This window comes from Anas acuta, chromosome 7 (assembly GCF_963932015.1).
Source record: "Anas acuta chromosome 7, bAnaAcu1.1, whole genome shotgun sequence".
NCBI classification, from domain to species: Eukaryota; Metazoa; Chordata; class Aves; order Anseriformes; family Anatidae; genus Anas; species Anas acuta.
Genome location: NC_088985.1, coordinates 17,411,298 through 17,438,390, shown reverse-complemented (window position 1 = coordinate 17,438,390; position 27,093 = coordinate 17,411,298). Strand labels below are relative to the sequence as shown.

Below are 27,093 nucleotides of genomic sequence, written 5' to 3'. Positions count from 1 at the left end.
CCTCCTGCCCTCTCTCTTTCGCAAAATGGCGGCTCCGGCACCCGCTGCGGCCCCGGCGCCTCCCGCCGCCCCCCCGGCTCCCAGCCCGCCGGCGGCGCCCCCCGCAGCCGCCTCAGCCGCGCCCGCCCCCTCCGCGCCTCCCCCCGCCGCCGCCACCGCCCCCCCGGCCCCGGCCCCGGCCTCAACCCCGACCCCAACCCCGGCGCCGCCGCCTCAGCCCCAGCCTCAGCCCCAGCCCGCGCCGCCGCTGTCCGCAGCGCTGTCGGGCCCGTTCCCCGGCGGGCGCGTGGTGCGGCTGCACCCAGTGGTGCTCGCCTCCATCGTCGACAGCTTCGAGCGGCGCAACGAGGGCGCGGCGCGGGTCATCGGCACGCTGCTGGGTGAGCGCCGCGGGGACGGGGACAGGGGGGCAGGGGGGGCGGCCGCCGAGCCCCTCAGCCCCCCGCTGAGCGCGCCCTCTCCCCGCAGGCACCGTGGACAAGCACTCGGTGGAGGTGACCAACTGCTTCTCCGTGCCGCACAACGAGTCCGAGGATGAGGTAGGGCGGGACGGGGCTGCCCCCCCTGCGCCCCCCGTGGCCGCAAAGGGGTGACCCGGCCCTGTCCCGCTTTGCAGGTGGCGGTGGATATGGAGTTCGCCAAGAACATGTACGAGCTGCACAAGAAGGTGTCGCCCAGCGAGATCATCCTGGGCTGGTGAGTTCTGAGAGAGTCCCTGCGCTGCTCAAAATACCTCCTCCTCCTCACAGGACAGCCCCTGTTAGACAGCCAGCTGTAAAAGTGCTATAACTTAGAACAGGACACACACATCTGGAGTCCTGGAGGGTTTGGTTTTGCTTAGGTCTAGAAAAAGTATCACAAAAGTGATAAAGAGAATGCTTGTGTGGATCTGCTATTGCCTAGCCACTTGTAATGTAGCCTGCACTGTGGGAGGTGACTGGTTGGAGTGAAGAACATAAAAGAGTAGCTTCGAGTTTAGCTTCAAAGGCCTCATGAGGAGTCTGATGTCACCCTGAGCACCTGGATGCTGAGAAAAGGTGGCAGGACTTGGTGATGCCAAGCAAGTCCAGTAGGGTGCAATAGGGACAAAGCGTGTGTGTGCGTGGATAGCTTTGTTAGGCTTTTCATCTCTTCTCTGATGCTACAAAATAGCTTAATCCTGTTCCTGTGGAGCAAAATCCTGCAAGCACAGAATTCCTACCTTCCTCTGCAACCTCTTAATGGCATGGCAAAGTGCGTTTCTAATGACAGGAGTTTTTCTGCGTATGTGGGAAGCTAATTGCAGAGCAGCTGAAGGAGCTAGATGAACAAGTCTTGCCTCCTGAACAGAGATGTGTGATTTGTTTAAGATCTACTTGGGTGGTCCAAATTTGCTTGGCATGCTTCTGTTTGCAAGGAAATAAAGGTTTGGTCCAGAGCATAGTGACCAATAACTGACTGTTCAGTGTCTGATGACGACTGGACTCCTTGTGGATGGTACTACAAAGACCTTTGCACATTTTGGGCATACATGTGCCCAGCCTGAATCCTAAAACTCTTGGACAGCTGGCCATAAAGTTAAAAATTCCTTAGTTAAAACACTTGTACTTACTACGCTCTGCAGTTCAGTGGTTGGAAATTAGGGTTTTAGGATACAAAGCTGTTAAATACCAGATGCTGGGCACTTGAATGTTAGAAGAATGGCTCTTCAATGTTTGCTTTTTTGAAGGTATGCAACAGGTCACGACATCACAGAACACTCTGTCCTGATCCACGAGTATTACAGCCGGGAAGCGCACAATCCAATCCACCTGACTGTGGACACAAGTCTGCAGAATTCACGCATGAGCATTAAAGCCTATGTCAGGTACTCTGGGAAGGGGCTGTCTGAATTACCAAGAAAGACCATATGAGAATAATGAGAAACTTAGTGGGCTGCAGCATCCTCTATTTTGGACAATACTGTGCAGTAGCTGAACTATAACTGAGCCAGAGATCATAGCTTTCTTCCCACTGAAATGTCTTGACCAGTGTATATACGTTGAAAGACTTAACCTTCATAAGGTGGTTCCTCATTGTGGGTGGGAAACTGGGTATTAACAGTGTTCTGAACATATTCATGGCGCTTCACAAGATTCATATAGCTAGTATTAATGTCATTAACTTCCATCATACTCTGAATGCTAGCCTTTATTCACTGAGCCTTACTGCTCAGCAGTCCAAGTTCTAGTGCAATCAGAATGTGATTGAAAGAACATCTTATTGGTCAGTCTTTTTTCCCCTCATCCCCTTCCATTTGCAATTATCAACTGATAATAGAGATTAGATACTATGAAATGAAACTATTCCACCTCACTGTTCTTCCCCGTACTTGTTGAAGAACTCTCCTCCTTCCAAGATAAAACCCCAGCCTTTCTTGTAGCAGAAATCATTCTGCTTTCTGCCTGTGCATCTTCAAAAAGAAAGCTGTTCCATGACATCTTCCATACTGAAAGCATAAACAAACTTTAAATACTCTCAATAATAATACGGAGTTTTGTTCTTGAATTTTTGTTTGTCCCTTAAATGATTTCTCAAAGAGCATGGAGTATTCCAGGATAGAAAAAATAAGCGCTGTACAAGCCAGAAGAAACTGGCTAAGATAGCACCTAGCGCTTCATGTTGTCATGTCAACAAATGTCAGACCAGCTAGGAATATTCTTAGATAAAAATGAGCAGTTAATAATACGCCTGTATTGATTTTCTGTCCTCACTTATTCTGGGTCTTCATATTGCTGATTTTAGTGAGAATGAGTAACCAACACTTGCTCAGACATCAGTGCTAATAGAGATCACTGGGATGGAAGTATATTTCCTTTCTTTTATATGTCAATACTGAAAACTTTTTCTTTTCTCCTAGTGCCCCGATGGGAGTCCCTGGTAAAACTATGGGCGTGATGTTCACACCTCTAACAGTGAAGTATGTTTATTATGATACAGAGCGGATAGGAGGTGAATGTTTTCTTCCTATTTTGATTCTAACCATTGTTGTGACACTGTTCAAGTACTTTTCTTTTTTTAATCCTGGTAAAACTGCCTTTCCGCAGGGAATTAAACAGTCTTACTTAACCATCTAAAAATCTGCAACAAGTTAAGGATTTAAGTTTTCTTCAGTGGCATTCAGTTTTCTTACTGATCCTTCTTTTGCTTCCAGTGGATCTTATCATGAAGACCTGTTTTAGCCCTAATCGAGTGATTGGCTTGTCCAGTGATTTACAACAGGTGGGGTCAGCCTCAGCCAGGATTCAGGATACCCTCACTATGGTGCTGCAGTATGCAGAGGATGTATTGGTAAGGCCAACTATTAATGACCCAGCAGATAAGTTTGATAATACGATTACACATCTATTTTCTCTTTTTGTATGTTTTCTTTCTGGATCATAAACTCACAGTTTTACTTACGCTAATTTTTTTTCTTATTTCAGTCAGGCAAAGTGGCTGCTGACAACACTGTTGGGCGTTTCCTGATGGATCTTATTAACCAGGTGCCAAAGATTTCAGCAGAGGACTTTGAGACAATGCTAAACAGCAACATTAATGTAAGTTTGTTGTCTTATTTTTTCAGTGTATTGCCAGTAATTTTGAAAATCTGTCCTACAGACACAGATTTGTCTATGATCAAAACTACTCTTTCATACCAACATGTTCATAGAAAATACAGCCCTTTCTCGTCTCTAATTTGATGTTTTAAAAGCTGAAGGTGGATGAAGGAGCTCATTATAATTTAAAGACAACTGCAAATGAGAGAATTAATTTAAAAGCACTTATGAATTATGCAAGTAATCTGAAAGGCAGTGCTGATTGTTTTTTTAGAGTGGCAGGAAAATATGAATTACCAAGCTTAATGCATTATAGATTTCAAGGATAATTGGTGATTTGCCACCTTACTTTGCCTGAGCTGAAGTTCTTGTCTCATTACATGACACTTAGAGCATGAGCAAGGTTTTAGTGTGCTACCTCATTTCTGTCACAGATTTTTAGAAGGCTAAGTTTCTGAATCTGTTGTTCATCCTTAGTCTGCAAGACCAGAAATAATTTTTAATTTTGCTTATACCCTTTGACTTGCCTGGTTAACATGGATGAACTCAGAGTTAAACTTTCACAAGTAGTGTCTCATGTTCCAGGAATACCAAAACCTCCTTCCTGTGAGGGAAGCATTCCTCAGGGCAGGACACTGAAGACAGCAATAGTTCCAGTAGCTGATTTTACACTGCTTTACAGCTGTTAAAAATTCACATCTCCATAATAGGCTATAATCTTTGTTAATATTTCTGATCATTGCTTTTATTTCCCTTCCTCTCAGGACCTGCTGATGGTAACCTACTTGGCAAACCTCACGCAGTCACAGATTGCTCTCAATGAAAAACTTCTGAGTTTATAAAGAAACTTCTGCCACTCGACCCTTCCTTCAAAAAGCCTCAAGAATGAGCAGATCATCACTTCTGTGGTGGTACAAATTGCCTTGGACCATAACTTAATTACCTAGATGACTTGGTTTATGTCTTTATTTCTACTTCCCTGAAAAAGCCCTAGCAGTGCAGGTAATGAATGGGAACTCATGCAGACTGGATGAGCCCACAATCTTAAAATGGAATAAGTGAATTTTTTGTCTTCTGGGTTTATTTACTTGTATTACAAAATACAGCTTTATTGTAAGAATTTGAAATAAAGGTTCAATTTTATTGGCAAGAACACCTGTCCAGAAAAAAAAACTGTTCTTTTTTTTGTATAATGAATCCCCTTTTGGAGGAAAGAGGGGATAACATGGTATCAGGAATGCAAACTAAAGTGGATGCAAGTCATCTCAAATTCTGCAGCTTTCTGTGTTTTCCCCCTAACTTTTAAAGCACACAGGGAGGCGTCTTGCACTGCACATAATACACTTTTCCAGAGGGACTACAGAACAGTCACTGGCTCATAAATGGTGCTGTATATATGGCCTTCATTGATGGGATATGAGACACCAGATTCAGTTTACATTGCTCTATTATTTCTATGCATATTTGATCCTTCAGGAAAGGAAATAAAGTATAATGGAATTACACCCTCATAAAGTAGGGCTTCGGAGAATTGAACTAACAACTAAGTTCATATGGCTAGAAAACCTCACAAACCATTGCTACTGGAATTTCCCTGTTTGCAAAAGAAAAGCACAGCAATATACTTTGGTGAGGGATGCCATCAAATAGGAATTCCCTGTTCCATGACCCTTGTACTGCTGGGTCAGAAACTTCCAATTTTTTCCCCCAAACCTATTTCACCTGGAATTAATTTTAACAGAAGGAAAGCCATTCTGATTTGTAACTTTTTACAATTTCAGCTAATATAAAATCTTTGGTAGTCTGTTCAGCTGTACTGCAGTGGATTCACCTAATACAGTAGAAGTACCCCTCTTCTACAACATACTTGTTCATGCTTATGTACTAATGACTATTTCTGATGCATTTGCACACGTCTGTTTTGATAAATGAATTAGAAACATCATAGAGAAAGCTGCAAAACCAGTGTTCACCTCAAATACCCTTGTGCAAAATTTGCCACATTCATCCAGAAGTGAAAAACCCATTAAAAATCTATAAATTCTGTTCTAGTTGTTCCTATCTGGGGAATTCCGAGTGGTTCAGTGCTAAATTCTAATTTCTAATTGCAAGGGCAAGGCACCTGAAAACTGAAAGCACAGCAAAGATTTCACCTCTTTTCAAAGTGAGCATTAAATGTGTTAAAACTTGCCTCGTTTTTACTGGTCTCACTGATGTTTTGTTTCTCTTCTTTAAGCTTAATATTCAATCTTTGGCCACTTACACACATTTTTCAGGTCACAGTGTTCTTTTTAAAATAAGCCTTGAAATAGATAGAGGAAAAGAATGAGCAGCAAAGCTGGATAGGTCTCCGATAACTATTGCAATAAGCAGAGGAAAAAAAGCATATTATTTCTCTGATCTGTCCCTCTGTAGTAAACTCTTGTCATTCTCTGTTAAGAAAATTAACATGTAAGAAAGATTCGGAGTTGAAAGATTTCAAGTTGAACAGCTATTGTATTTAGTCAGCAGCTGTGTACGAAATGCAAAGTTCTGAGAAGAAAGATCAATTTGTGATCATTACTTATAGAAAACATATTGTGGAATTTGCCACAGTCTTTACAAGTACCTGAAGATGAACGATGATGCGTTACGAGGGATTGAAGCTGTCTCTTCCTGTGTGGAATGATGCACTGCAAAACCGGCGTGTCAGAAGAGCCCATAATCTGTAGGTTCAGCTGTATGCTAGACGTCACAGTGACAAATACAAAGAATCGGAGTAGAAAAACAGTTGCCATCTTAAAAATGCTATATTTGATTCCATTCATTCAGTTACTGGGTGAGTCAAATAAAAACCTTGCTTTGCAGAATTTTCAAATTTCAGTGGCCACTCTTGTGAAGGACAATATTGCAAGCACATTGTAATGCATCATTTTGCTTGATTGTAAAGCCTGTGCTGTGTCATTATTACTTAGGAGGCTGAAGAAAGAGGCATTGCCTTCTCTGAAGTTTGAAAATCTAGGCAAGAAATCCTAAAGGTCTTCTATTGCTCCACTGTAGGGAATCTCATCTAAAAACCTGAAACTGCATAAGTAACCTGGTGGAAAAAACTTGGGAGTCAAGAAACATCAAGGATTTCAAGCTCTAATTTGCTATTATTTGTAAATCACTGAGTCCTTGGATCTATTAGGGGCATTTCTTCCTTTTCTGTTTAGGATGCATTTCTCCAAATAGTTTTGACAAAGCTATTGTTATTATTATTTTTTTAATTTTATTGTTAATTATTTGTTAATTGTCTTTTCATTGAGCATGGTAACCTCTGATAACCTGCAGTTTAATTAGCATACAGACATGCTTTTTTTTTTCTGACATCTTCCTAGTATAAGATTGTGCTTGGTTGCCTCTTTGAGCAAGCGAATGTAAAATCCACAAGCACATGAAGGTCCTCTGTGTAGTTTACCAAAATAAATACTTGCTGGACGAACTCTAATAGAAATGCCTTATTAAAACCACAATATTTCTTAAATGATTACAGTTTCAGCAGTAGAAACAAAAGTTGTATACCACAATGGAAATCGCAGATGCATGATGGTAATTAGCTTCCTTGTTGCTCTGTCATGCTGCAGGGTTTGCAGATGACAATTAGATGATTCTTCATGAGAAGTTTGTGGATAGGCAGGATGCAACAGTCAGGTTTCCTATGACATCTGTAAAGTACTTAGGACTGATGATGCACAGAACAATTCTAGTAATGGTGACTGTAGGATTAGACTAAGATCTGAAGTAAGTCCTTGCGAACTGCATTGTGTTGGCTAAAAAAAAAAGCAATTACAGTCTGACATCCTAAATTCACGTGATGGAAGAAAAAGGCTAATGCTATGCATTTCTCTGAATAGAGAAAGAAGTTTGTGTTGCTAGTTGTGGTATATTTAACAGCCACTACTTCATTGTCGCCACCTCTGGTTCCCTGTATCCACTAGCTTTACTTCAGAGGGAGTTTCCCGAATCATGAATTCAGTTCTTTCCTGTTTTGACCAACCACATCTTAAAATCTGTTTTAAATACACCTAAATACCCTTTGCCCTTATTAAATTTCACTTCATATTCTTCCTGGTATTTATACATCTTCTGTTATAGATAGTCATCATGCAGCAGCCTTCCTTTTGCTACACTAAACATATTAAGCTGCATCTCCTCTCTTCTCCTGCCCTGTTTATGCTTTGTTCATTTAGCTGCCCATTTTAAACTTATTTTCAGTCTTTCTTGTTGGTACAGACCATACCTGTATCAGTGTATAGATCAATGGATATAAGAATATATAATACTTCCCTGTTAGAAATTTCTTGTTTGCCTCTTGGTGTCTGTCATTTTCAATGGCTGAGCACCACCCTAATCCTTTCACTGCTGTCACTTGAAGTTGAACTCCAAATTACCATAGAAATTATTAGTTTAAATGCATGACCTGGCGTTACAGCACTTCTTAATTAGCAAATCTAGATGTTACAACAATCCCCATACTTATGCTGGTTTGGATTATTCTCAGTATTGGTGATACTTCAGTTTCATCCGCAGGTACCATTGGCTTGTTCCTAACTTTTAAGAACTTCTGTGCTCACATCAAGAGAAAACTTGGAACTGATTCCAGACCAACTTAGCAGAATTCAACAAATTCCTTTTTCAACATGGCCTTTGTGCTTACTTTCAAATTCTTCCTCCTTGGTCATGCTAATTTCTGTCTTCTCTAGTTTAATTATAGGTTCTTCTTGTCAAGTCCAAGCGACTTATACTGAGTTCCTCATTCAGAATAAACGTTGTGTCAGCCTGATCCAGCATGTCCAGTGATTCATCTTTAACATGAACATCTTTGTGTTTGGTTGTAAGCCTTGGAAAGTGGAGATAAGAGTAAGTGTTCTATGTTGTTGAAAGTAACAAATAAAACTTGTAATCTGCAATTTGATATTTAAAAAGTATCCTTGCTGCCAGAATCACAATTTCATTTGCTGATTATTTCAGTATACTGGGATGAAGGTCACTAACTTTGCCATGTCAGCTGAGTCATTTAAGTTTCTTGGCAAAATCCTTCAGTCTGCTGCAAAATGTTTTGAGCCTGTGGATGGATGCCATCTACTTATTAGTAACGAATCCGAAATACATGGTTTTAATCATAAGGAGTAAAATATCAATGGTGAAAATTGTTGGACATGCTATTTCAAGTAATCTAGCAGAACAACCTGCTGTTCTCCTTGCATGCTCTGAGTAAGGATGAAGTGTCTGTTTTTACTGTGGTTCCACCCAGCAGAACTGCGGATCCTGACGGCAGTTGTAAGGTTTGCGTGAAACCCTGATGTTTGGACTACAGTGGGTGGAGTCCTAACATGACTCACTGGGTAGTAACTCTCATTTCAGCAAACCAAACATTTTCTGGAGTGAACTGCACTTGCTCTGCTCCCTGTTCACACAGGAGGTTAACTCAACAGCTAACTTCGACTATCTGCATTTTAATTACTGCAGTCACAAGGTACTGTAAGAGGGAAAATACCTTTAGTACTTAACTTTGACTTGGATCACTGCAGTATCCTGTTGGTTTGTTATACTTTGACCCATGGTTCAAAGCTGACCAGATCTTGTTGCTTACTGCAAACTATAGGAAACTTTCCCCTTTAACTGTACTGACTAAAATATAAGATCAAAAGCAATGCTTTATATTAAGCGTGAAGGACTCCAACCAGGATACACATCATTGAGAAGCAGCAATGCATTTAGTGCCCTATGCTACAGGCAATAAATTACTTGGGGGGGGGGGGGGAGTTTTGTTTTGTATGTACTGATAGCACACGGTACAAGTATATAGTTGAGACAAGTTCCTCTGGGCCAGAATTCTGTCCAGTATCATGTCTTTGCAGAAGATGCAAGGCTATTACAAAAGAGAAGAGCAACAGTTTGTCTCCCTATTTTACTGAACTTGATTTTTCTAGAACTGGGAGGTTTTCTTGACTCTAGGGAGTTTAAGAAGCATTCCTATACATACAGCTCCAACTGTGGTAACAAGACAATGGATTTTCTTGAATATAGAGTGAAGTTTGATGACCACAATGGTCCCATTCCAATGCTTTAAAAGTCATTCCAGATATTCCTGTTAACAAACACACATGCAACACATTGAACATAGATTGGGATTCTTCAGATGTATGCTATTTTGTTTTCTCTCACTCTTTTCCCACTTGTTTGTAAAAACAGATGGTTCCTTTCTTGAATAGTTCAAATCCAAACAGTCCACTAAATACAAGAGATAAAGAATCGTGTTTTATAAGTGTGTTTGGTTCCTATGGAAACAGGGATTTTAATATATACCTATTCTGAAAGAAATGAGCTTAGCAGAGGTAAAGTATACTACACATCTGCTAGAAGCATAAATTGAAAAATGCTGTAAGGATTAAATTCTTAAAGCTGTTCATGATGTGTTCTGGACAAAGAAGATAAAAGCCCAATATTGCTGAAGATAAATCATTTATATTAGATTCTTTATATGTTTTTAGGTGCTTTTCACTTGAAGTGGGCAGGCATGGTAAATTATTAGCCACCTATTTTCTGCTGCCTGCACCTAATGCTATTTTACAGACAAAGAGAACAGTGGCTTTACTTGGCATCTAGCATTCAGGTACCACACAAGGTTACAGGATAAGATTGTTTGCATTTTAATAGTCTCTAAACTGCTAACATATGCTAATCATAAAGAGTAGGAAGAAGTTATTTTGAATAATCACAAGTAACCACTGCATAACAGCATGGGTGGATCCTTCATAAACTGTACCTTGCTGGTCAGAATCTCTTACAATTAGCCACAGGGTAAAGACAGGAATACGTGTGTGTAGGGTTTGTGCTAAATATAATATGAATAAGCATTACAATAGACTTAAAAATAGACACAAAACACTGACTGCACTTCCCACAGCAGTTAGTTACACACAGGTGACAACAATAGAGATTTCACCTAGGGAAAGGGGTGTGTTAGTCAGGACAGTCCTACCTTTATGCCTTCTTGGGACCTAGATCTTGAGTAACTCTAAGGAAAAGAGGAACTCCCGCAGGCCTGATGGAGTCCTTGCTGTGCTTTGCCACTGCGCTGTTCTGGGGGTCTAGGTGACTTGGCTGACTGACTGCCAGCTACCGGACGAGCGATTTGAGCTGCACCCTCTCGTGTTGCTAGCAAACAGACCTATTTCAAAGCCACACGCGCTAGGGTGCGATTTCACGGCACCGGTGCCAAGGGGAAGTCGCTCCGAGGCCGCCCCCCCGGCCTGCCGGGCAGGTGACCGAGGGCTCAGGTGTGGCGGCAGCGCCTCCCTCACGCAGCCCCCCCGCGGCACCGCCGCCCGCCGCTTACCTCCCCGCCGCTCCAAGGGAGGAGGGCGCATACCGCCGCCTCCGGGGACACGGGGCGAGCCTGCACGGACGGGAAAAGGGGTCCTGGGTTAGCAGGGGCGGCACCGCAGCGATCCGCTTGCCCGGGCCGGGGCGCGGCGGCCCTGCCCGCGGGCAGCGGGGCGGGCCCGGTGGCGGGGGCGGGGCGGGCCCCGCCTGGCCCCACAGCCTCCATTTTGCGGGGCGGCTGCGGGACAGAAGCCGGCGGCTCCGCGGCTTCCCTCAGGTGAGGCGGCGGGGGGGGGGGTGGGATGCGGGCAGCTGACGAGACTCGCGCGTCCCCCGCCTTCAGCAGCCCGGCCTGGCCCCGCCGCCTCCGGGCGGGCTCGGGATCAGCCCCCTGGACCCCGGGGAGACCCCACAGCCTCGGGGGCTCGGCAGGGCAAGGAGCCGGCCCGCCCCGCAGCCCCGCTCTCCTCGGGAGGAGCAACCAGAGCAGCTGCTACCTGCGGCTGGTTCCTGCGGCCGTGCCTCGCCTCGCCGCGCCCAGGGAGCTGCGGACCCCCGGGGGCAGCCCGCAGAGCTCCGTGACCGCCCTGCCCTGCCCCGGGCGGGTGGTGGCCCCTGGCCCCATGGGCAGGGCAGGGCAGAGCTGGGCGGGGCGGCCCCCGGGGGTCCTTTAAAGACGCCGGGGGTGGGTTCGGGGCTGATTCGAGCCCCCTGCCCTGCCCTGCCCTGCCCGCACCCTGTCCCCACCCCTCCTGTCCCCACCCCGGGCCCTCCTCCGCCCGCCCGGTGTTGCGCAGGCAGCGCCCCCGCCCCGCCCAACTGACCAAAAAAACACCAAAAATTGGGACGCCGGGGGTCGGCTGGGCCAGCAGCGTGCCGGGAGCCCCCACAGGCTGAGGCGGTGCGGCTGGGCGGGCGGTAACGGGCCCGGCCTCAGGTGCTGTGAGGGAGGCGGTGAGCCAGGGGAGCAGCTGCGGTTTGTTATCAAGTACTTGGTGTTGTGTAAGGGAATTCGTGCCTCTCCATGTGTGTATGAAGGCTGTTCCAGTCAGTACTGCTGGCTGGGCACTGTAAGGTCTTCAGAGACTCGGGTACCTGAGGCGAGTCTCAAAGCCCCGCTTGGCACTGAAGGTACCGCCCAGAACGATCAAGGAAACTGACAAAAATTTTGTCGTCCTCCTGAGTTACAAACACAAAATAAGAAATAGGGATGGGGTCTGGGTAGAGGGGGATGATTAAATGAAACGCTGCCATTCCCAAAAGAATTTGGGTCACAAATTATCCAAATCCTAGAAAAGGAACTGAAACAGTGACAGTAAGGAAGGTGTTAAGCAGTTTTAGCGTGCTCTTTGTCATCAGTGTACACAGGTGGTTAATTTGGGTCCCATTTACATACAAATTAAACTTTTTACAGTTGTCAAAACAGCTGACCTGCAGTCACCAGCTGTTGATTTTGCACTATGAAAAGCAAAGAAAGTAATAACAGGGGAAATGATACTGTGCACACCTTCAAGTTTTACGTGTTATTGTTTTGCTAACAGTGTAACTTTAATTGAATTATATAAAGCTGAAAAACAGAAGTTTTGGGGTTTTATTTTTTAATATTCAGTTTTATGGGCAGTATTTTCCTCTAAGCAAGAGGAGTGGCACTGAAATCCAGAGGAAGTGTTGCTAGTCATCTTGTTCCTGAATAGAGTTACAGTTGGTGTTTAAGTAACAGAAATACCAGAAGAAATGTGTTGTTGAGAGCCAGAATCAAAAGTCAACTCAAATAGCTGTCAGCAGTAAATACTGTACGGGCATTGGTTTAAGGAGTTTCCTCTTAGGGAAACAAATAGCAATTAGTGGTGTTTATGATCAAAGCATAGATCCACAAGTACACCTCATACCGTTCTTCACCCCCTCTAAGAGATGATCCTAGTTTATCAGTAGGTGACCGTATAGTTGTACTGTTCTACAAGTTTGTTTTGGCTCTTGTTTGAACTAACTTGCTCTACGTTTTAATGTTTTCCACATTAAATCTGAGATATTTCAGGCAATAAGTTCTTCTGCAATTAATGGTACAATGCAGTAGGAATACTGCTTTCATAACCATTTGTTTTGGCCACCAAGTAACTATAAACATAAATAGTCATTAACTGTATTACATGTGTAGTTATATATCCAATTTCCTTTGATTTATGCAGCTAAGATACTGTCTTATAAACGTGCAGGGAGTAACTCCCAGTCCCTGATCAGGGAATCTGGCTCGTTAGCATTAACAGGATTTTTTCCCCTGCCATTAGTAGTTTGTAGATGTTTAGTAGTGTGGCTAATGACGTCAAAACTCCTTGCCCAACTGGTTGGGGACATGGTCGACAATCTCTGGCCTGTTCTGCTTCTACTCCCCAGGTCCCTCTATTAAAAATGTGACTAAAACAAATAGTTACTACCAGGAAACAGAAATTTCCTACACAAATTAAATAATGTTGAGGGATTACAAATGATGTGTGGTGGAAATTGGGAAGCTGAACTCATGCCTGGACGCTTCCTCATTTTGGTGTTTTGTTTGAGCACGAGGGCGATAGTATTAAAGTAAGAAACAAAAACAATTCCATCAGCATAAAGTATTTGTAGAGAGACTAAATTCACTCTTTCTCTTCATAAATTCTAAAAATAGCAGCTTAATTAATTTTTAAACAATTTTAAAACAAACAACAAAAAAAAACACAAGATTTCCTCCCTTCCCAGCCCAAGCAGTTCTTACACACGTGACGATATGCATGGGTTACTGAGGAGCTGCTCTGAAGGTGGGTTTCATGCTGGGATCTCCCCCTCCAGCAGGTTCCCCGCCTCTTTCCTTCTTCAGCGACCTTTATGCAAGACAGGAATGTCTCACGGAGGCATTCCTTGGCAGAATAGTCAATGAAACACTAAAAGGCATGCATGCTCAAAACTAGGCACCTTTGCTACTTCTTTTGTCTGACCTTTTCCTCCCATTTTTTGGCACTGCTTATCTGTAAATTTGTATTATGCTAATAGTTTTTTTTTAAATTTCTTTTCCAACCTTAATGATTCTAAAACATTTAGATTATAAACCTCCATTTATAGAGTTTTCTTTCTTATCATTAAGTACTCATTTTAGCTAAAAATTTAGATCTTTGCAAGCCTTTTTCATGGTGCACTGACCAGCATCTGGTGCAGTTTAATTTTAAAGGATGTCCCATGTCATCAACACCAGAAAGTCTGAGTCACTGTGCTTTGCAGGAGTCAGACAACTGTGGAATTTTGAAAGAGACTTAAAGGTCAAAGTAACTGAGTTGTGATTGCTCAACCACCATGGTCCTCCCATGCTTGAGCTTGCCATTAACATGTGCATAGTGAAGCTGTCCTGCTGTCATACCTGTAACAGCTCGCGTAAATTTTGTGTGTGTTATTTTTAATCACTTTATTTGATCTTTTAAATCATTGGTCTGCATTTAGCGGTGCACACAGATCAGAATAGCCAAAAGCAGGTAACAGTTGACCACAAATGATCGAATGATCCTTTTCTCTGGGATAGATAAGGAACTACTCTCCTCACAAGAACTATTCCTGTGAATGGAGGAGTGCAGGCTGACAGGAGAAATGCTTGATGCGTTACAGAATTGAGACCTACTTTAGCCTGACTCTTCCGTCTCTATTCTGGCAGAGGCTCAGCCCCCTTCTGCTGGCACTTCAAGGTCTGAAAATCTCTATTTCAGAATTATTAGGGAGTCAGGTCTCTTACCATGTGTCAGTATCTCTTTGACACTAATTAAGGGCAGCAGTTAATTGCAAAGTTGATGATGGTTCTCTTCGGAATCCTGCTTGCTGCTGTCATGTGTATGGAAAAGGGAAAGGTTTTGTGGTTTAGTAGCTGACAAATACTCTTAGCAATACCGAATGCACTGAACACGTTGTTCAAGTGATGTCACGGGTAATTAGCCAGCAAATAGCTACTGCAAACTCATCTACAGTGCCTGACAATTTTTTTTTTCTTTCCAGAATGTCATACCCAGGCTATCCCCCTTCTGGCTACCCTGGTTTCCCTGGCTATCCTGTAAGTATGGCTGTTAAATGTGCTGCACTCCTAATGCATTTATGTGCTGTCAGTAGCCCTTCTTACCATGCTGTGTGTGTGTGTAAATAGCAGCTGTTAGTCCATATAAAGTATTTGCTATAGATGATGGTCTTTGTTGTCATCCACATATCTATCCCCAAGTGAGACTCTACAGTTGTCTCACATGAATTCCAAGAAGGAAGTTTATGACCTATTTTTTTAATATTGCCTGTTGTTCCAGAAGGGTTTTTGGTCAGTTGGTTGGTTCTGGTTTGGTCTGATGCCCTGGTCTTGTGGGTTGTTTTTTCTCTCTCTCTATAGCTAACTATCTCAGCAAATAATTTTTTGAAGTATCAGTAGTTCTTACATAAATGGAAGGGTCTTTAAGTACAGGATCAGAGGTATTGTCTGAACCAGTCTCTACCAAATAACATGTGTACCCGTATCACAGTATTTACAGAGATGCTGAACAAACTTAAGTGACTATTACACTCAGGAAGAGTAAAGCTGCTGAGCAATCCAAGCTCATGTATGCAGCTTTCATACAACACCAAGTAAATATTTTTCTGAGGATACAGGACACTGTAGCTTGACTTTGACCCCCCCAATCCTTCAGCCACAGTACTTTGTTCCATCTTCAGCTCATGACTGAACGGACTATATATTCCAACAAAACACAGGCGGATGGAACGTATCAGGTGTGGCTGATACTGCAGTGTTTTTGATATGCCTGCATCATTTTTCAAAGCTAGATGCAGCTCTATGCTTTTGTTAGTACAGTGCTGATAATGTGATTGTGGGAATTTTATATGGTTTGTTTTATGCTGTACTGAACTAGACTTAAGGATGGAGCTCACTGTATCCTGCTAAAATACTGAAAAGCTCTAAAGCTGTAATTTATCCTGCTTGCCACTTTAACTATATTGTATGATTTATTTTTATTTTTTATTTTTTTTTAAGCTAGCATCTAAAATGTAGCCAACTTTAGTGGATGAATTTAAAAAAAACCTTTAAATGCTAGATGAGTCATTCTAGGTTTTCTAGTCTTACTCATGATGCCCAAAGCAATAACTGGTGCAAAAAAATCAATATGAAAGATTTCCTTCTATAATGGCCATCCCAGCAGGGCTTTTGGGGATCCTTACTTTGGATTTGTGAATTTAAATTCCATTAAAATCTTTTTGTTGAGTCAGGCTGAGAAAGGTTAGACTACCGCTATGGAAGTGGATCTCACTGTACTATGGGCACAGTAATCTGGGGCTAAGAAATATTGGAGCAACCAAACCTGAGGAAAACATCTGAGGTAGACTTTACTATTTTGCTTTTTATGTGTTTTCTGTATGCAAGAATGGGTGTGTACTGTACGTAATGTGTGGCTCACCCTTCTATTGTTTGTAAGGACTGTTTCCACTAAGTATTAAGTCCATATGGTACGTGTTATAAAGCTGATTTTAAATACCTGTTTTTTAAGAGCAAGAGAACCCATCCGGAAGGCCCACACCCAGGCTTAGGGAATACTGATGCTGTTCCTAAGAGCTAAATCTAATCACAGCATTATATACATGGACACTTTGAGAGTTTTTACTCTAGCATCCTGATAATGGGCACACAGAGATCTTTGGGCTTTGTGTTTCAGCCAACAGGGCAGGAGTCTGTCTATCCGCCAGCTGGTCAGTACACCTACCCTGCAGGATACCCCCCTGCAGGAGGAGGGACCTACCCTGCGGCACCACCAAATGCTGGGTATCCAGGGGCAGCGGGATATCCTGCCCCAGGGGGCTACCCTGGAGCTCCCCAGGCTGGAGGAATGCCATCTTACCCTGGAGGTAAGGTCCTTTGTTACAGCACCACTCGGGAGTTATTTCTGTTGTAACTGTTCTTTGTGCTTGGTAGATGTAGTAATGAAAAGCAGCTTTGTTCAGTGATCAATTTAGGCAGCAGCATTTAGACAGCTAGACAGATTGCTATCTAGCATAAATACTTGCATGCTGATAGCAGGGCCTTGATACCTTTGGGTTTTAGGCCACTGCACACACACAGAAAAAGAAAATTAATCTCTTGCATAGCTCTGCTCAATAACCTGGCTCATGTTGTGCCAGAAATCACTTACAAAATTTCTTTTGCTAAAATCTGCCATCTTCTCTTAGCCCCTGCAGGCCCTGGGTTTGGTGTGCCTCCTGCTGGCCCTGCCTTTGGTGGCTATCCCCAGCCTCCTGTCCAAAGCTATGGTGGAGGTGGACCAGCGCAAATTCCAGGTACGTGGCTGTTTCCCTGCCATATGTTAAGATACTTCAAGCATCCGAAGTTAAACTAGGAGAGCCCAAGACAGGTAGCAACAAAACAGGCCCTTATCTTTGCTACTTTTAGCTAGGTTTGTATGCTGTACACATCCTGCCACCTTTCTTGATGAGACCAGTAAAGAGCAGATGAGAACCATCTGTATACATTACATCCAAAAGGGACGTCTGTCACTGGTTAATGATCATGATGTGGTCATTTAGGTGCTTGTCGTTCTTCAGACTGCAAGTATTTGACCAGAACTGTGAAATCCAGAGGCAACATTCACCAAGTATCTAGCTGCTCTCTTAATCTCAAAGAAATGGATGTGTTTTTCAGAATCTGAGCAGCTCTGTGTTCATGGTGATCATGGGCATTGAGGGGGAAGTGGAAAGGAGAATACACACCATTGCTTAAAAACAGTGCAGTTTTTTTTTTATACTTTGAGTAGTCAGTTACCATTAAGAACATTTTTATCCTAGAACATGTCAGTTGTGGCTGCAAGAAATTCAGAGTAGCAAAACCTTTCTTTTAAACATTGTTTCACTGATTCTAATAACTAAGCTGCTGTTAAAAAAAATAACTGTACATATGTACTATGGATAAAAATAAACTTCTAGCATAATAAATGTAGTTGCAACATTGGTATTCACAGTGCTTTTGATCACAAAATGAGATTCCTTCAGTTCTTTTTGCACCAATGAATTCTCAGTATTTATTGTTAATATGTTAGACATTTTAACAGAGTAATACAACTTTGCAAGACAGCACAGGACATGCATTCTTCATTGGCATGGCCTACATTGTTTTTTGTCAAGAATAGTACTATTTAATAAGGAGAGATCCTTCCAGCGCCCACACCACCAGTAAATTTAGTATTTTTAGAATTCCCTTGCTAGTGTGTATACCAGAATGCTTCTGTGATTACTTCTTCCCATTGTTCCCAAGGGCAAGAACTTCAGTTACTGGTCATTAAAACTACTGTTCCTTAGCAAACAGGTTTTGTGCAGTGGTAGACCTGTAACTTACCAAGTCTGTAAATGGCTTTATTTTCAGATTAGATAGCATTTACATAATAAAAGGAATTAATTATATTTCTTATCTTGTTCTTTAATTCATTTTCAATAGACTATAGTGGTGGACAAGCACCGTCACCAATGCCTGGTCTGGTATGTGTTGTATCTTCTTCTATAATCAACCTTAAAGTGGCTTCTGTATTTTTTTCACCTTGCTGTTACTGGGGTAGAGCAGTGTCTTTACAATTGGTTGTGTGGCAGGGGGTAGGGAGGAGGACTGAATATGAGCTGGGGATATGTCGTAGAGGAAAGGACATGTGATGGCTGAAAATGTATTTTGATGTTAGCATTACACATTGTTCAGTAACAATTGTTCAATAATTGTCCTTGTCCATAATGCAAGGAAGAACTGCTATGAGAGGCAATTTTGAGCAAGGGGAAACTCAAGTAATTAAGTTCTGAAAGCACTGTGTCACTCACTGCAGCATTTGGGTCCTCCATGATGTTATTTTAGAGGAACGCTGTGCTAAAGGCAAAAAAAAAAAAAAAAAAGTACCAATCTTGGCCACACAGAAAAGTAATTTGTTGCCACTGCTTTCAATAGGATTCATATTTACACCTCTGTAATTTGAAAAAAATAAATGTAAGCATATTTGCATGCAGACATTTTAATATAGCTTTTCTTAATGAGTTTGATATGAAAGGGTATAAATTAGTCCTATATTCTCAAATGGTTTGAAAGCAGCAAACTGTCCTTTACCAAAAAAGATGTCTTTGCAGATGAAGTTAATGTACAGAGTATTCTGCATCAAGAGCTCCCAGCTACGCTCAGAATATAACCCAAACAAAACCATAACACTGTACCTGTGTATACTCATCATGTCGATCCTCATCCATGCCACTGTATAAAGGCATTGGTGGGCCCAAGCTGTTGAACACAATTAAATGCCATCCTGCTTCTGGGTTAGAAAAAATGGTGAACTCATGGAACGAACCATTCTGTGATTTCTGCTGAAGCGCTGACTCCAAAGTTGTGATTTTAACTTTAATTTATATTGTGCAGGACAGCTAGTTAAACACAGCTCTTATTTTCAGCCTGCAGCAACGGTTCAGTATACCCAGGGCACAATTCAAGCTGCTCCAAACTTTGATGCTAACAGGGATGCAGAAATTCTGCGCAAAGCTATGAAGGGGTTTGGTAAGTAAGCAACAGCTACTTAAATTTCTGTTTGGCTAACTTACTAAGACTATTTGGTCTTTTGCTTCAGTTTTTACTGTATTTTTTTTTTCTATTTTCTATTATTTATTTTCTATTTCATCTTCTCAAAAATCACACTTCCAAAATGACTTGGTCAATTTAATAGACTAAGATAAATAGGAAATTTGGTAAATTGACCTAATTGATATTCATGCATGTATTAGGTAACTATGCCCAAACTGGCAATTATAAAATGCATAGTGTTGGAAGGATTACCACATGGATTCTATGATTAAGCTCTTACATTGCCTTTCTGTGTTCAAGGAACTGATGAGCAGGCTATCATCGATGTTGTAGCTAACCGCTCCAATGATCAAAGGCAAAAAATCAAGGCAGCCTTCAAGACTATGTATGGCAAGGTATGTTTGCTAGCTCTTTGAATCAGTAAACAAAAAAACCCACAAACTTTCAGCTGCTGCTATAACTGCCTGACTGCATTTTAGTCCTGGGAAGTGGTTTGGGGCACTTTTAAAATGCACCTCTTTTGGTTAACTTTTTGTTGCATACCAGGTGAACAGCTGCTATTTACCAGTGTTGTTCTGATATCTGGTAGAAGCGAGGGCACAGGGGAGTCTGGCTAGGACCCTGACTGAACAAGCAGATTCTCTGAGTTTGCTATGATTATTAGATAAGAAAATAATCAAGCATCAACTGTTTATGTATTAGTCTGAAAATAATGAGCTTTTCATGTGCACAAACAAGCTCAAAAATATTTTTTTTTCCACTCATAAGAACCAAACTGAGAAATTGGTTGAGAATGGTGGTGATTCCACACCAAGGGCTTAGCTCGCTAGAGTAATTCAGCGCCATGCCATTATTACACTCATTGTGCTCATTTTAAAAGTGCAGGCCGGTACCTAACTCCTGTTTCCTTTTTTATGATCCATATAGAAAGGAGCGATGTCTGTGCTTTATAGGGAATGGTAGGGATAACAATGTGCTGTAGCAAACAGGAGCACAAAAAGATCATCAGCTGCTCAAAGTGGATGGTTTGGGATACGTTTGTGCCACTTGAACAGTGTCACAAAATATTTTCTAGCCCCCACACTATATAATTACTAAATTTTTATATTTATAATTGGACAGGATTTAATTAAAGATCTGAAGTCTGAGTTAAGTGGAAATGTGGAAGAATTGATTCTAGCACTCTTCATGCCTAGCACCTACTATGACGCCTGGAGTTTACGTCATGCGATGAAGGTACGGTTCTCATCTGAACAAATAGTTAAAACCATCTTAAAGCACTCATCTAAGAGAACAGAATACCTGATCCCTGCATTGTTGAAAAATGCTGTGGTGGAAAGTAAATGTAGAGACTGGGGATTAAAATTATTTTCTGCTTTATGCCCCAGTGCTGACCAAGTTTTGCAGGATTGGCCAATTTGCAGCAGATGTACCACAGGTGATGAAGTGCTGCAGGATGGAATTTTGTTCTCTGACACTCTCTTAGTCACTTTTTGCTAGAATCTAGTAAGAGCCATGGTGCTTTTAAGCTGTAACCACTGTTTAAATTGAAGTTTACATACCTCTCCTTGCTGGGAACAAGCCACTGGTACAGAAAGATATTTTTGGATTATCTCAGGTTTTTCAACAGAACAAAAATGAAAGAATATTTTCTTAAGGTCAGGTGATGCACGTTCAGGTGTTAAGACTGCACTGGAATTTAGATCAGCTACTTGGATTAAACTTTTCATTCAGGTAAACTGGTATGTCCAGCTTGCTTGCTTGAGTTACAGCAGCGAGCAAGTGCCTGATTACTGGAAACAAGTCACTTAACCCATGTATGAATGTGGAGCTCTAAAGAATATGGAGCACAAATGGAGATCTAGCTTTACTGGAGGCAAAAAGCACTCAACTTTTATTTTTTTTTTTTTTAATTTATATTACAATACTGCTTAGAAGTCTCACATAGATCTACTCCTTGCTTGAATAGAAATGGGCCACGCCAGTAAGATCTGACTGTACGCAGAACCCAGTTAATTTCTATCCTGAGAGGGAAGCATCTATGAAAAGTTCCTGATGACACTCTGTGTTGAGGAAGCAGCCACATTTGGAATGGGGAACACACTTGTACACTGATCAAGATAGGGTTTACATGCATACAATAGCCTTTAAAGCAAGAGATAAGGCTCTGCCTTCCTCCGATATGTTCCCACAATAAGGCTGACAAATAATTTCTTCATTTTCTTCCTAAACCTTCTTCCTGTTATCATGGCTGATGTCACCATTGTGGGCGTGCAGTTGTGGGGTATTTCTTAAGCTAGTGCAGAATTTAATGTTTTGGAAATTTTCATTCCTTTTTAAGTAAGCATACAGTAAACTTGGTGCTTTCACACTGCAAGAATACCATTCTTACAATGTAGATTGTATTGAGTTTTAAATTTACAGGTGACTGCTTTTCTTCCTCCACAGTAGAACAAAAAGTAGGTGGCGTTTTACAGTTACACCTTCTTTTCCTCTGCTTACAGGGAGTAGGCACCCAGGAGAGAGTGCTGATTGAGATCCTTTGCACGAGGACAAACCAGGAAATACGAGACATAGTGAACTGCTATAAGTCAGAATTTGGAAGGGATATCGAACAAGACATCAGAGCAGACACTTCTGGACACTTTGAACGATTACTTGTATCTATGTGCCAAGTAAGCTTGAATTTTTCTTGCTTACTTTGTTAAGATATGGGTATACACTCTTTGCATATGTTTATAATTGCTCCGTAAATGAATTGCCTGTGCATGCTTAGCTAGAGCTAGGTTTTGTTAGAATTTAGCACTAGACTACTAATACATTCCCTAATGATAAGACAAAACACCTCAGCCCCTCCTCAAGGAAGAGTTGCTTCCTTTCTATATGATGATCTGAGTGACTTAATTGAGCACCCTATTCACCTCAGAGAACTTGTGTGTGTTTTTTTTTTTTTTTGTTTACTGAGCAGATGCAATCAAACTGTAAATAGCACAACCATTGTTCCACGCTGCTGTTAAAGCCAGACACTATTCCTTTTTTTGCATAAACAAAATCATTTGGGTAATACTGATACAATAAACTTTATGGTAGGTAAAATATCTGTGAGAACCCCCCAAACAAGCCTAGAGGCACTGTAAACCAAAACTTACCTCCCAAGTCACATCGCAGCCCTCCCTTCAGAAAACTAGAATTAGTTACGTGCTGCTGCTGAACTCAGTTGAACATTGAAGGCTGCTTATTTCGTATCATTAATAGGGCTCTTTTTTGCGTTGAAGATTAGTAAGTTGCAGTTTAGGAAGAAATACATAATAAATGTAACTTCCCAAATTTCTGTGATAAGTCTGCCTATTTGCTGTTAGAATTTCTATGACTATCTTGTTTGCTTCTACCTTTATGAAAGTTCAGCTATTCAGTAGGTATTAGGATTACAAAGTCAAAATCCACAAGAAAGCAAAGCTTGAGAAGCTCATGCTAATTTTTATTTCGATAAATCCAGTACTTTACAGTAACTGACAACCACATAATTTAAATATTAACTGCTACAGACACAACAGTATTTAAGAGCATGTATTTAGCCTACTCAGCCAGTATATTTAGCAGTATCCATCCATGCATTGTGCAGAAAAAAAAAACAAACAAATCCCAAAGCACATAAAATGTCACACAAGCCCTACTTGACATATAACAACTATACTAAGTGCTTTTTAAAGACATTCATACTTGAAATTAGCAAATTCTAAATATAATAGAAAGCCTGAGATATTTCAGGTGTGCATATTCAGTAAGATAATTCATTAGTTCATTTGGGAAGATTCTTTGCAACTTGAAGCCTAGAAACAAATCAAGAGAAAAACTTACATTATTAAGTAAAACAGAGAATTGATCATAGCTCCTGAAAAAGACTAGACCTATGAGATGGTACGTATAGGCAAAATTATGTGCCAGTACGTATACAGTATATCTACAGCTTAAACCAAACACTACAGATAGAAAAGTGGCCCAAAAGTCCTATTTTCTACTTACAAGAATTATTAAACCAAAAACGTAACCTTAAAACAACGTAATGTATTTCAAACTGGTGTTACTCTCCCTACTTCTAGCTTTGGACATATGCGTGCGGGGTCTACACTTCAAGCAATTAAAACATAGCCTTGTCCATGTAACAATGTTCAATATCTGCTATCTTTGCTTTTAGGGGAATCGGGATGAGAATCAAAATGTGGATTATCAAAAAGCTCAAGAAGATGCTCAGCGTCTTTACCAAGCAGGAGAAGGAAAACTTGGGACTGATGAATCATGCTTTAATATGGTTCTGGCAAGCAGAAGTTTTCCCCAATTAAAAGCAACAGTTGAGGCATACTCGAGGGTAGGAGTTCTTCACTGATTTCAAATGAGTTTGTACAGCATTTTTTGAATTAAGTTTCCACTTGTTGCATTTCACTATCCACATGTTAATCTAATTTATTTGTAGATTGCTAATCGTGATTTGTTAAGCAGCATCGATCGAGAATTTTCTGGAAACGTGGAACGTGGCTTGAAGGCTATTTGTAAGTAATACGTTCTTCCCTCTCCTTATCCCTTGGCAATAAAACCTTCTAAATGTAATTGAAGAAGAACCCAATTCAGCACTGTCCATATGGCAAATGGATACACAGTCTGAGACTCCACTAATACAAAAGTAACTTCAGTTATTCAAATTACTCACTATGCACTTAGTTTGAAGAAAGTAAGCATCTAGTTTGAAGAAGTCAGTTTGAAATGAGGAAAGGTTACATAGAAACTACTTGTCACTTTTCTGGAAAGACATGTAACTACACAGAAATGGGTCAATGTTTAGAGCTGGTGGTTGTGTGTGTCAGCAGTCTGCAAAATTATGTGAGTACCAGTGTAACAGAGCAGTGGTGCTGGTTGTGTGGCACCTCAGCACAGACAGCTGAACCACCTCCACACGAGTGCAGAACCAAGAAGAACCTCCTTTAGGCACAATTTACTTTCTAGTTCTCTTCTCCACCATCATCTACTCCAAAAAGTTCAGCATTTTCTAAAGCAAATGTCACCAAAATAGAATAGCTGTTCTGAATTCGCTATTCGCTATTCCCTGCTGACTTATTGTACTAAAGCACTACAAATTTATCATGATTCACTGTTAGTGAGAACCAGTATGATTTACTACTAATGAAACAAGTACTCCATGCCCAAGTCCCACCAATGCTTAACAAAGTGACTGCATTTCTGCAGCCATAACCATTAAAACCTATTGTATTAAACAAAATCTTCCCAGATAATATTCTACTAAAGAGTTCTACAGGAAAAATTCACCTCTGAAATCATGTAAAATAAAGGCTTTGAGAAGGAAGAAACTAACTGAAACAAAATCAATTCCACAGATACTTGAGAATGAGAACTTTTTACCTTTGTACTTTTGCTAGTGAGACTCTACCAATGGACCAAAAGTTGAATACCTCATATCCTAGTACTAGCTAGCCAAAGAAAAGATCTGTACATAGATTTGGTAAATTAAGGTTTCAGCCAGCTTTCAAAAGCACTTCTAGGCAAGTTAACTGGTAATAACTGTAACTTTTCTTGTGAAGGGTTAACTGATTTGTTCAGATACAAAATAAACTCAGCTTTATAAAGCAGTTCCTGTAACCTACAGTATTGAATCTTTATTGATATCTACCTCTAGCTGTCTACAGCATAAATCTTGACTTCATCATGCTAGGTATCACCATACAGCATACTATACTAGAACTAATCCTAAAAACATACTTTATTGCAGTGCAATGTGCTTTAAATCGCCCAGCCTTTTTTGCAGAAAGACTTTATTATTCTATGAAAGGAGCTGGCACGGATGATTCCACTCTCATCAGGATTATAGTCACTCGCAGCGAGGTAAGAAACTTTCTCCTCTGTAGACCTCACATGTAGCCAGCCTTCTATGTAGTCCCTCCTTCACAGCTGTAGAAATCATGTACTGTAATAAAGCTTTCATCTGGTTCAGATGTGGATGAACAAAACAATTGGTTTTAATGCCAGGTTTCATATAGTAGTTTAATTATCTCTAGCTAAATAGTGATATTACATGTCTACCTTCCTAAATGTGGTTGCCCATCTCTGTAGCAGAAAAGCATCTCAACTCCAAAGGTTCAACTGCATGAACTAAGGATACTACAGTCCTAGCAAAGTTAGGTAAGGTTCTCAGGTTGCCCAGAGAGTTGCAGAAGTGTTCAAGGCCAGGCTGGATGGGGCTTTGAGCAACCTGGTCTAGTGGGAGGCATCCCTGCCCATGGCAGCGGGGTTGGAAGCAGATGGACTTTAAGATCCCTTCCAACCCAAACCTTTCTGTGATTCTCTGAAAGCAAGGAGCACCTGTTAAGACTGCTTTGGGAGCTGCTTATCTGTCTGTAGAGGGAACTGAGGGCTTGTACAATGTGCACAGTTGCACATTACACCCTTGGCTGGTATTCTATAGTCTGTGAGGGAGATAGGGGTAAGTGTCTAAGAGTTCAGATCATGCATATGTTTAAGCTTTGTGCTTTTTTTTTTTCTTTGCAGATCGATCTTGTGCAAATTAAACAGGTGTTCTCACAAATGTATCAGAAGACTTTGGCTTCAATGATATCAAGTGATACAAGTGGTGATTACAGGCGTTTGCTACTGGCAATTGTTGGTCAATAGAAGAGGATTATCTGTTCGTTGGTTTTCATTTTTAAAACAAACTGGAGGACATGTAACATGCTTTATGCAGACACTGACCCCTTGGGCGTAAAAGAGTAATTTTAAACATTATATAATCAAAGATGCCTTCTTGGTGATTTAATAAGCTTTTTGCACTTACCCTTGCCTTAAATTTACAGCACATAATATTCTTTATTGTATAATAAAAGATGTATCTTGTCTATTGGCCTTAAGTCTTAGTTCTTTTGGCCCAGACAAAACCATCTCCTCTCTGCCAACCTCCTGCATAATTAGACTTCCTTGAAAAATCTAAATTTAACTGCTGAACTAACCATGGATTACAAAAAAGCCTGAGGCGATGACGTAAAACATTTTACAAAAACCCAGCCAGGTTCTCTAACAAAAGCCCTCTTTGAAGTCCTTCCATGCTAATACTAAAAAACAAGTGCTCAGTTTAAGTCACATTACACTAACTGTTTAAGTACCTAAGCAGAATTTGACTGTACCCCCCTATTTAAGTTCTTAAGTTAATTATGTTTAGCAGTTAGTTATGATTGTGATTAAGGCAGAAAAAAAAAAATAAAATCTAACCTAATTTTGAAGAATCACCTTGTAAAGGAGTCGGTTATGCTGTTTGTTCATTGTCCAGTAATTTGCTGTAAGTAGATGCTAACACTACAGAACATGTGTAAATTCAAACTGGAAGTGACAGCAACACAGATGATACAATTGACTATGTGGATGGTTTCATAGCATTAAAAAAACAAACAGCTTTGACAGTACATTTGTTTTTTCGAAAACCACAGCAAATCTGTCCCCAGGCAGCTGTGAAGTCCAGCAGCTAACAATGTATTTCCTAACATTTCTAAGCAATGCTTTATCAAGTAAAACAAATAAATAAATATATATACACACATAGAAACTTCACATAAA

At 41.2% G+C, this 27,093-nt stretch overlaps 4 protein-coding genes across 8 annotated transcripts in view; 2 read left to right on the top strand and 2 right to left on the bottom strand.

The window, feature by feature from the left end:
- The window catches only part of SORBS1 (sorbin and SH3 domain containing 1), a 236,321-nt gene extending 225,261 nt beyond the window's left edge, over window positions 1-11,060 (bottom strand). Inside the window, exons 1-2 of one of the 4 annotated variants that reach the window (XM_068689539.1) lie at window positions 10,921-11,054; window positions 6,166-8,418 (exon numbers count right to left, since the gene is read on the bottom strand). The gene's annotated coding sequence lies outside the window, so the exon portion shown is untranslated. Of the gene's footprint in view, window positions 1-6,165; window positions 9,256-10,920 lie in introns of those variants that run through there. The other 3 variants (XM_068689541.1, XM_068689544.1, XM_068689538.1) reach the window with 3 other exon arrangements.
- Window positions 11-4,710, top strand: EIF3F (eukaryotic translation initiation factor 3 subunit F). Its single transcript, XM_068689603.1, has 8 exons — window positions 11-380; window positions 469-539; window positions 617-696; window positions 1,709-1,846; window positions 2,879-2,970; window positions 3,173-3,309; window positions 3,444-3,557; window positions 4,322-4,710. Exons 1-8 carry the CDS (start codon window positions 26-28, stop codon window positions 4,397-4,399), a joined length of 1,065 nt encoding a protein of 354 aa, XP_068545704.1. The 5' UTR covers window positions 11-25; the 3' UTR covers window positions 4,400-4,710.
- Window positions 11,055-26,385, top strand: ANXA7 (annexin A7). Its single transcript, XM_068689598.1, has 13 exons — window positions 11,055-11,184; window positions 14,913-14,967; window positions 16,604-16,793; window positions 17,115-17,222; window positions 18,373-18,413; window positions 19,356-19,458; window positions 19,783-19,877; window positions 20,605-20,718; window positions 21,987-22,157; window positions 23,678-23,848; window positions 23,954-24,029; window positions 25,262-25,374; window positions 26,038-26,385. Exons 2-13 carry the CDS (start codon window positions 14,914-14,916, stop codon window positions 26,158-26,160), a joined length of 1,359 nt encoding a protein of 452 aa, XP_068545699.1. The 5' UTR covers window positions 11,055-11,184; window position 14,913; the 3' UTR covers window positions 26,161-26,385.
- Window positions 22,940-27,093, bottom strand: part of PPP3CB (protein phosphatase 3 catalytic subunit beta) — a 51,707-nt gene continuing 47,553 nt past the window's right edge. Inside the window, exon 16 of one of the 2 annotated variants that reach the window (XR_011098683.1) lies at window positions 22,940-25,474. The gene's annotated coding sequence lies outside the window, so the exon portion shown is untranslated. The remainder of the gene's footprint in view (window positions 25,475-27,093) is intronic. The other variant, XR_011098682.1, reaches the window with a different exon arrangement.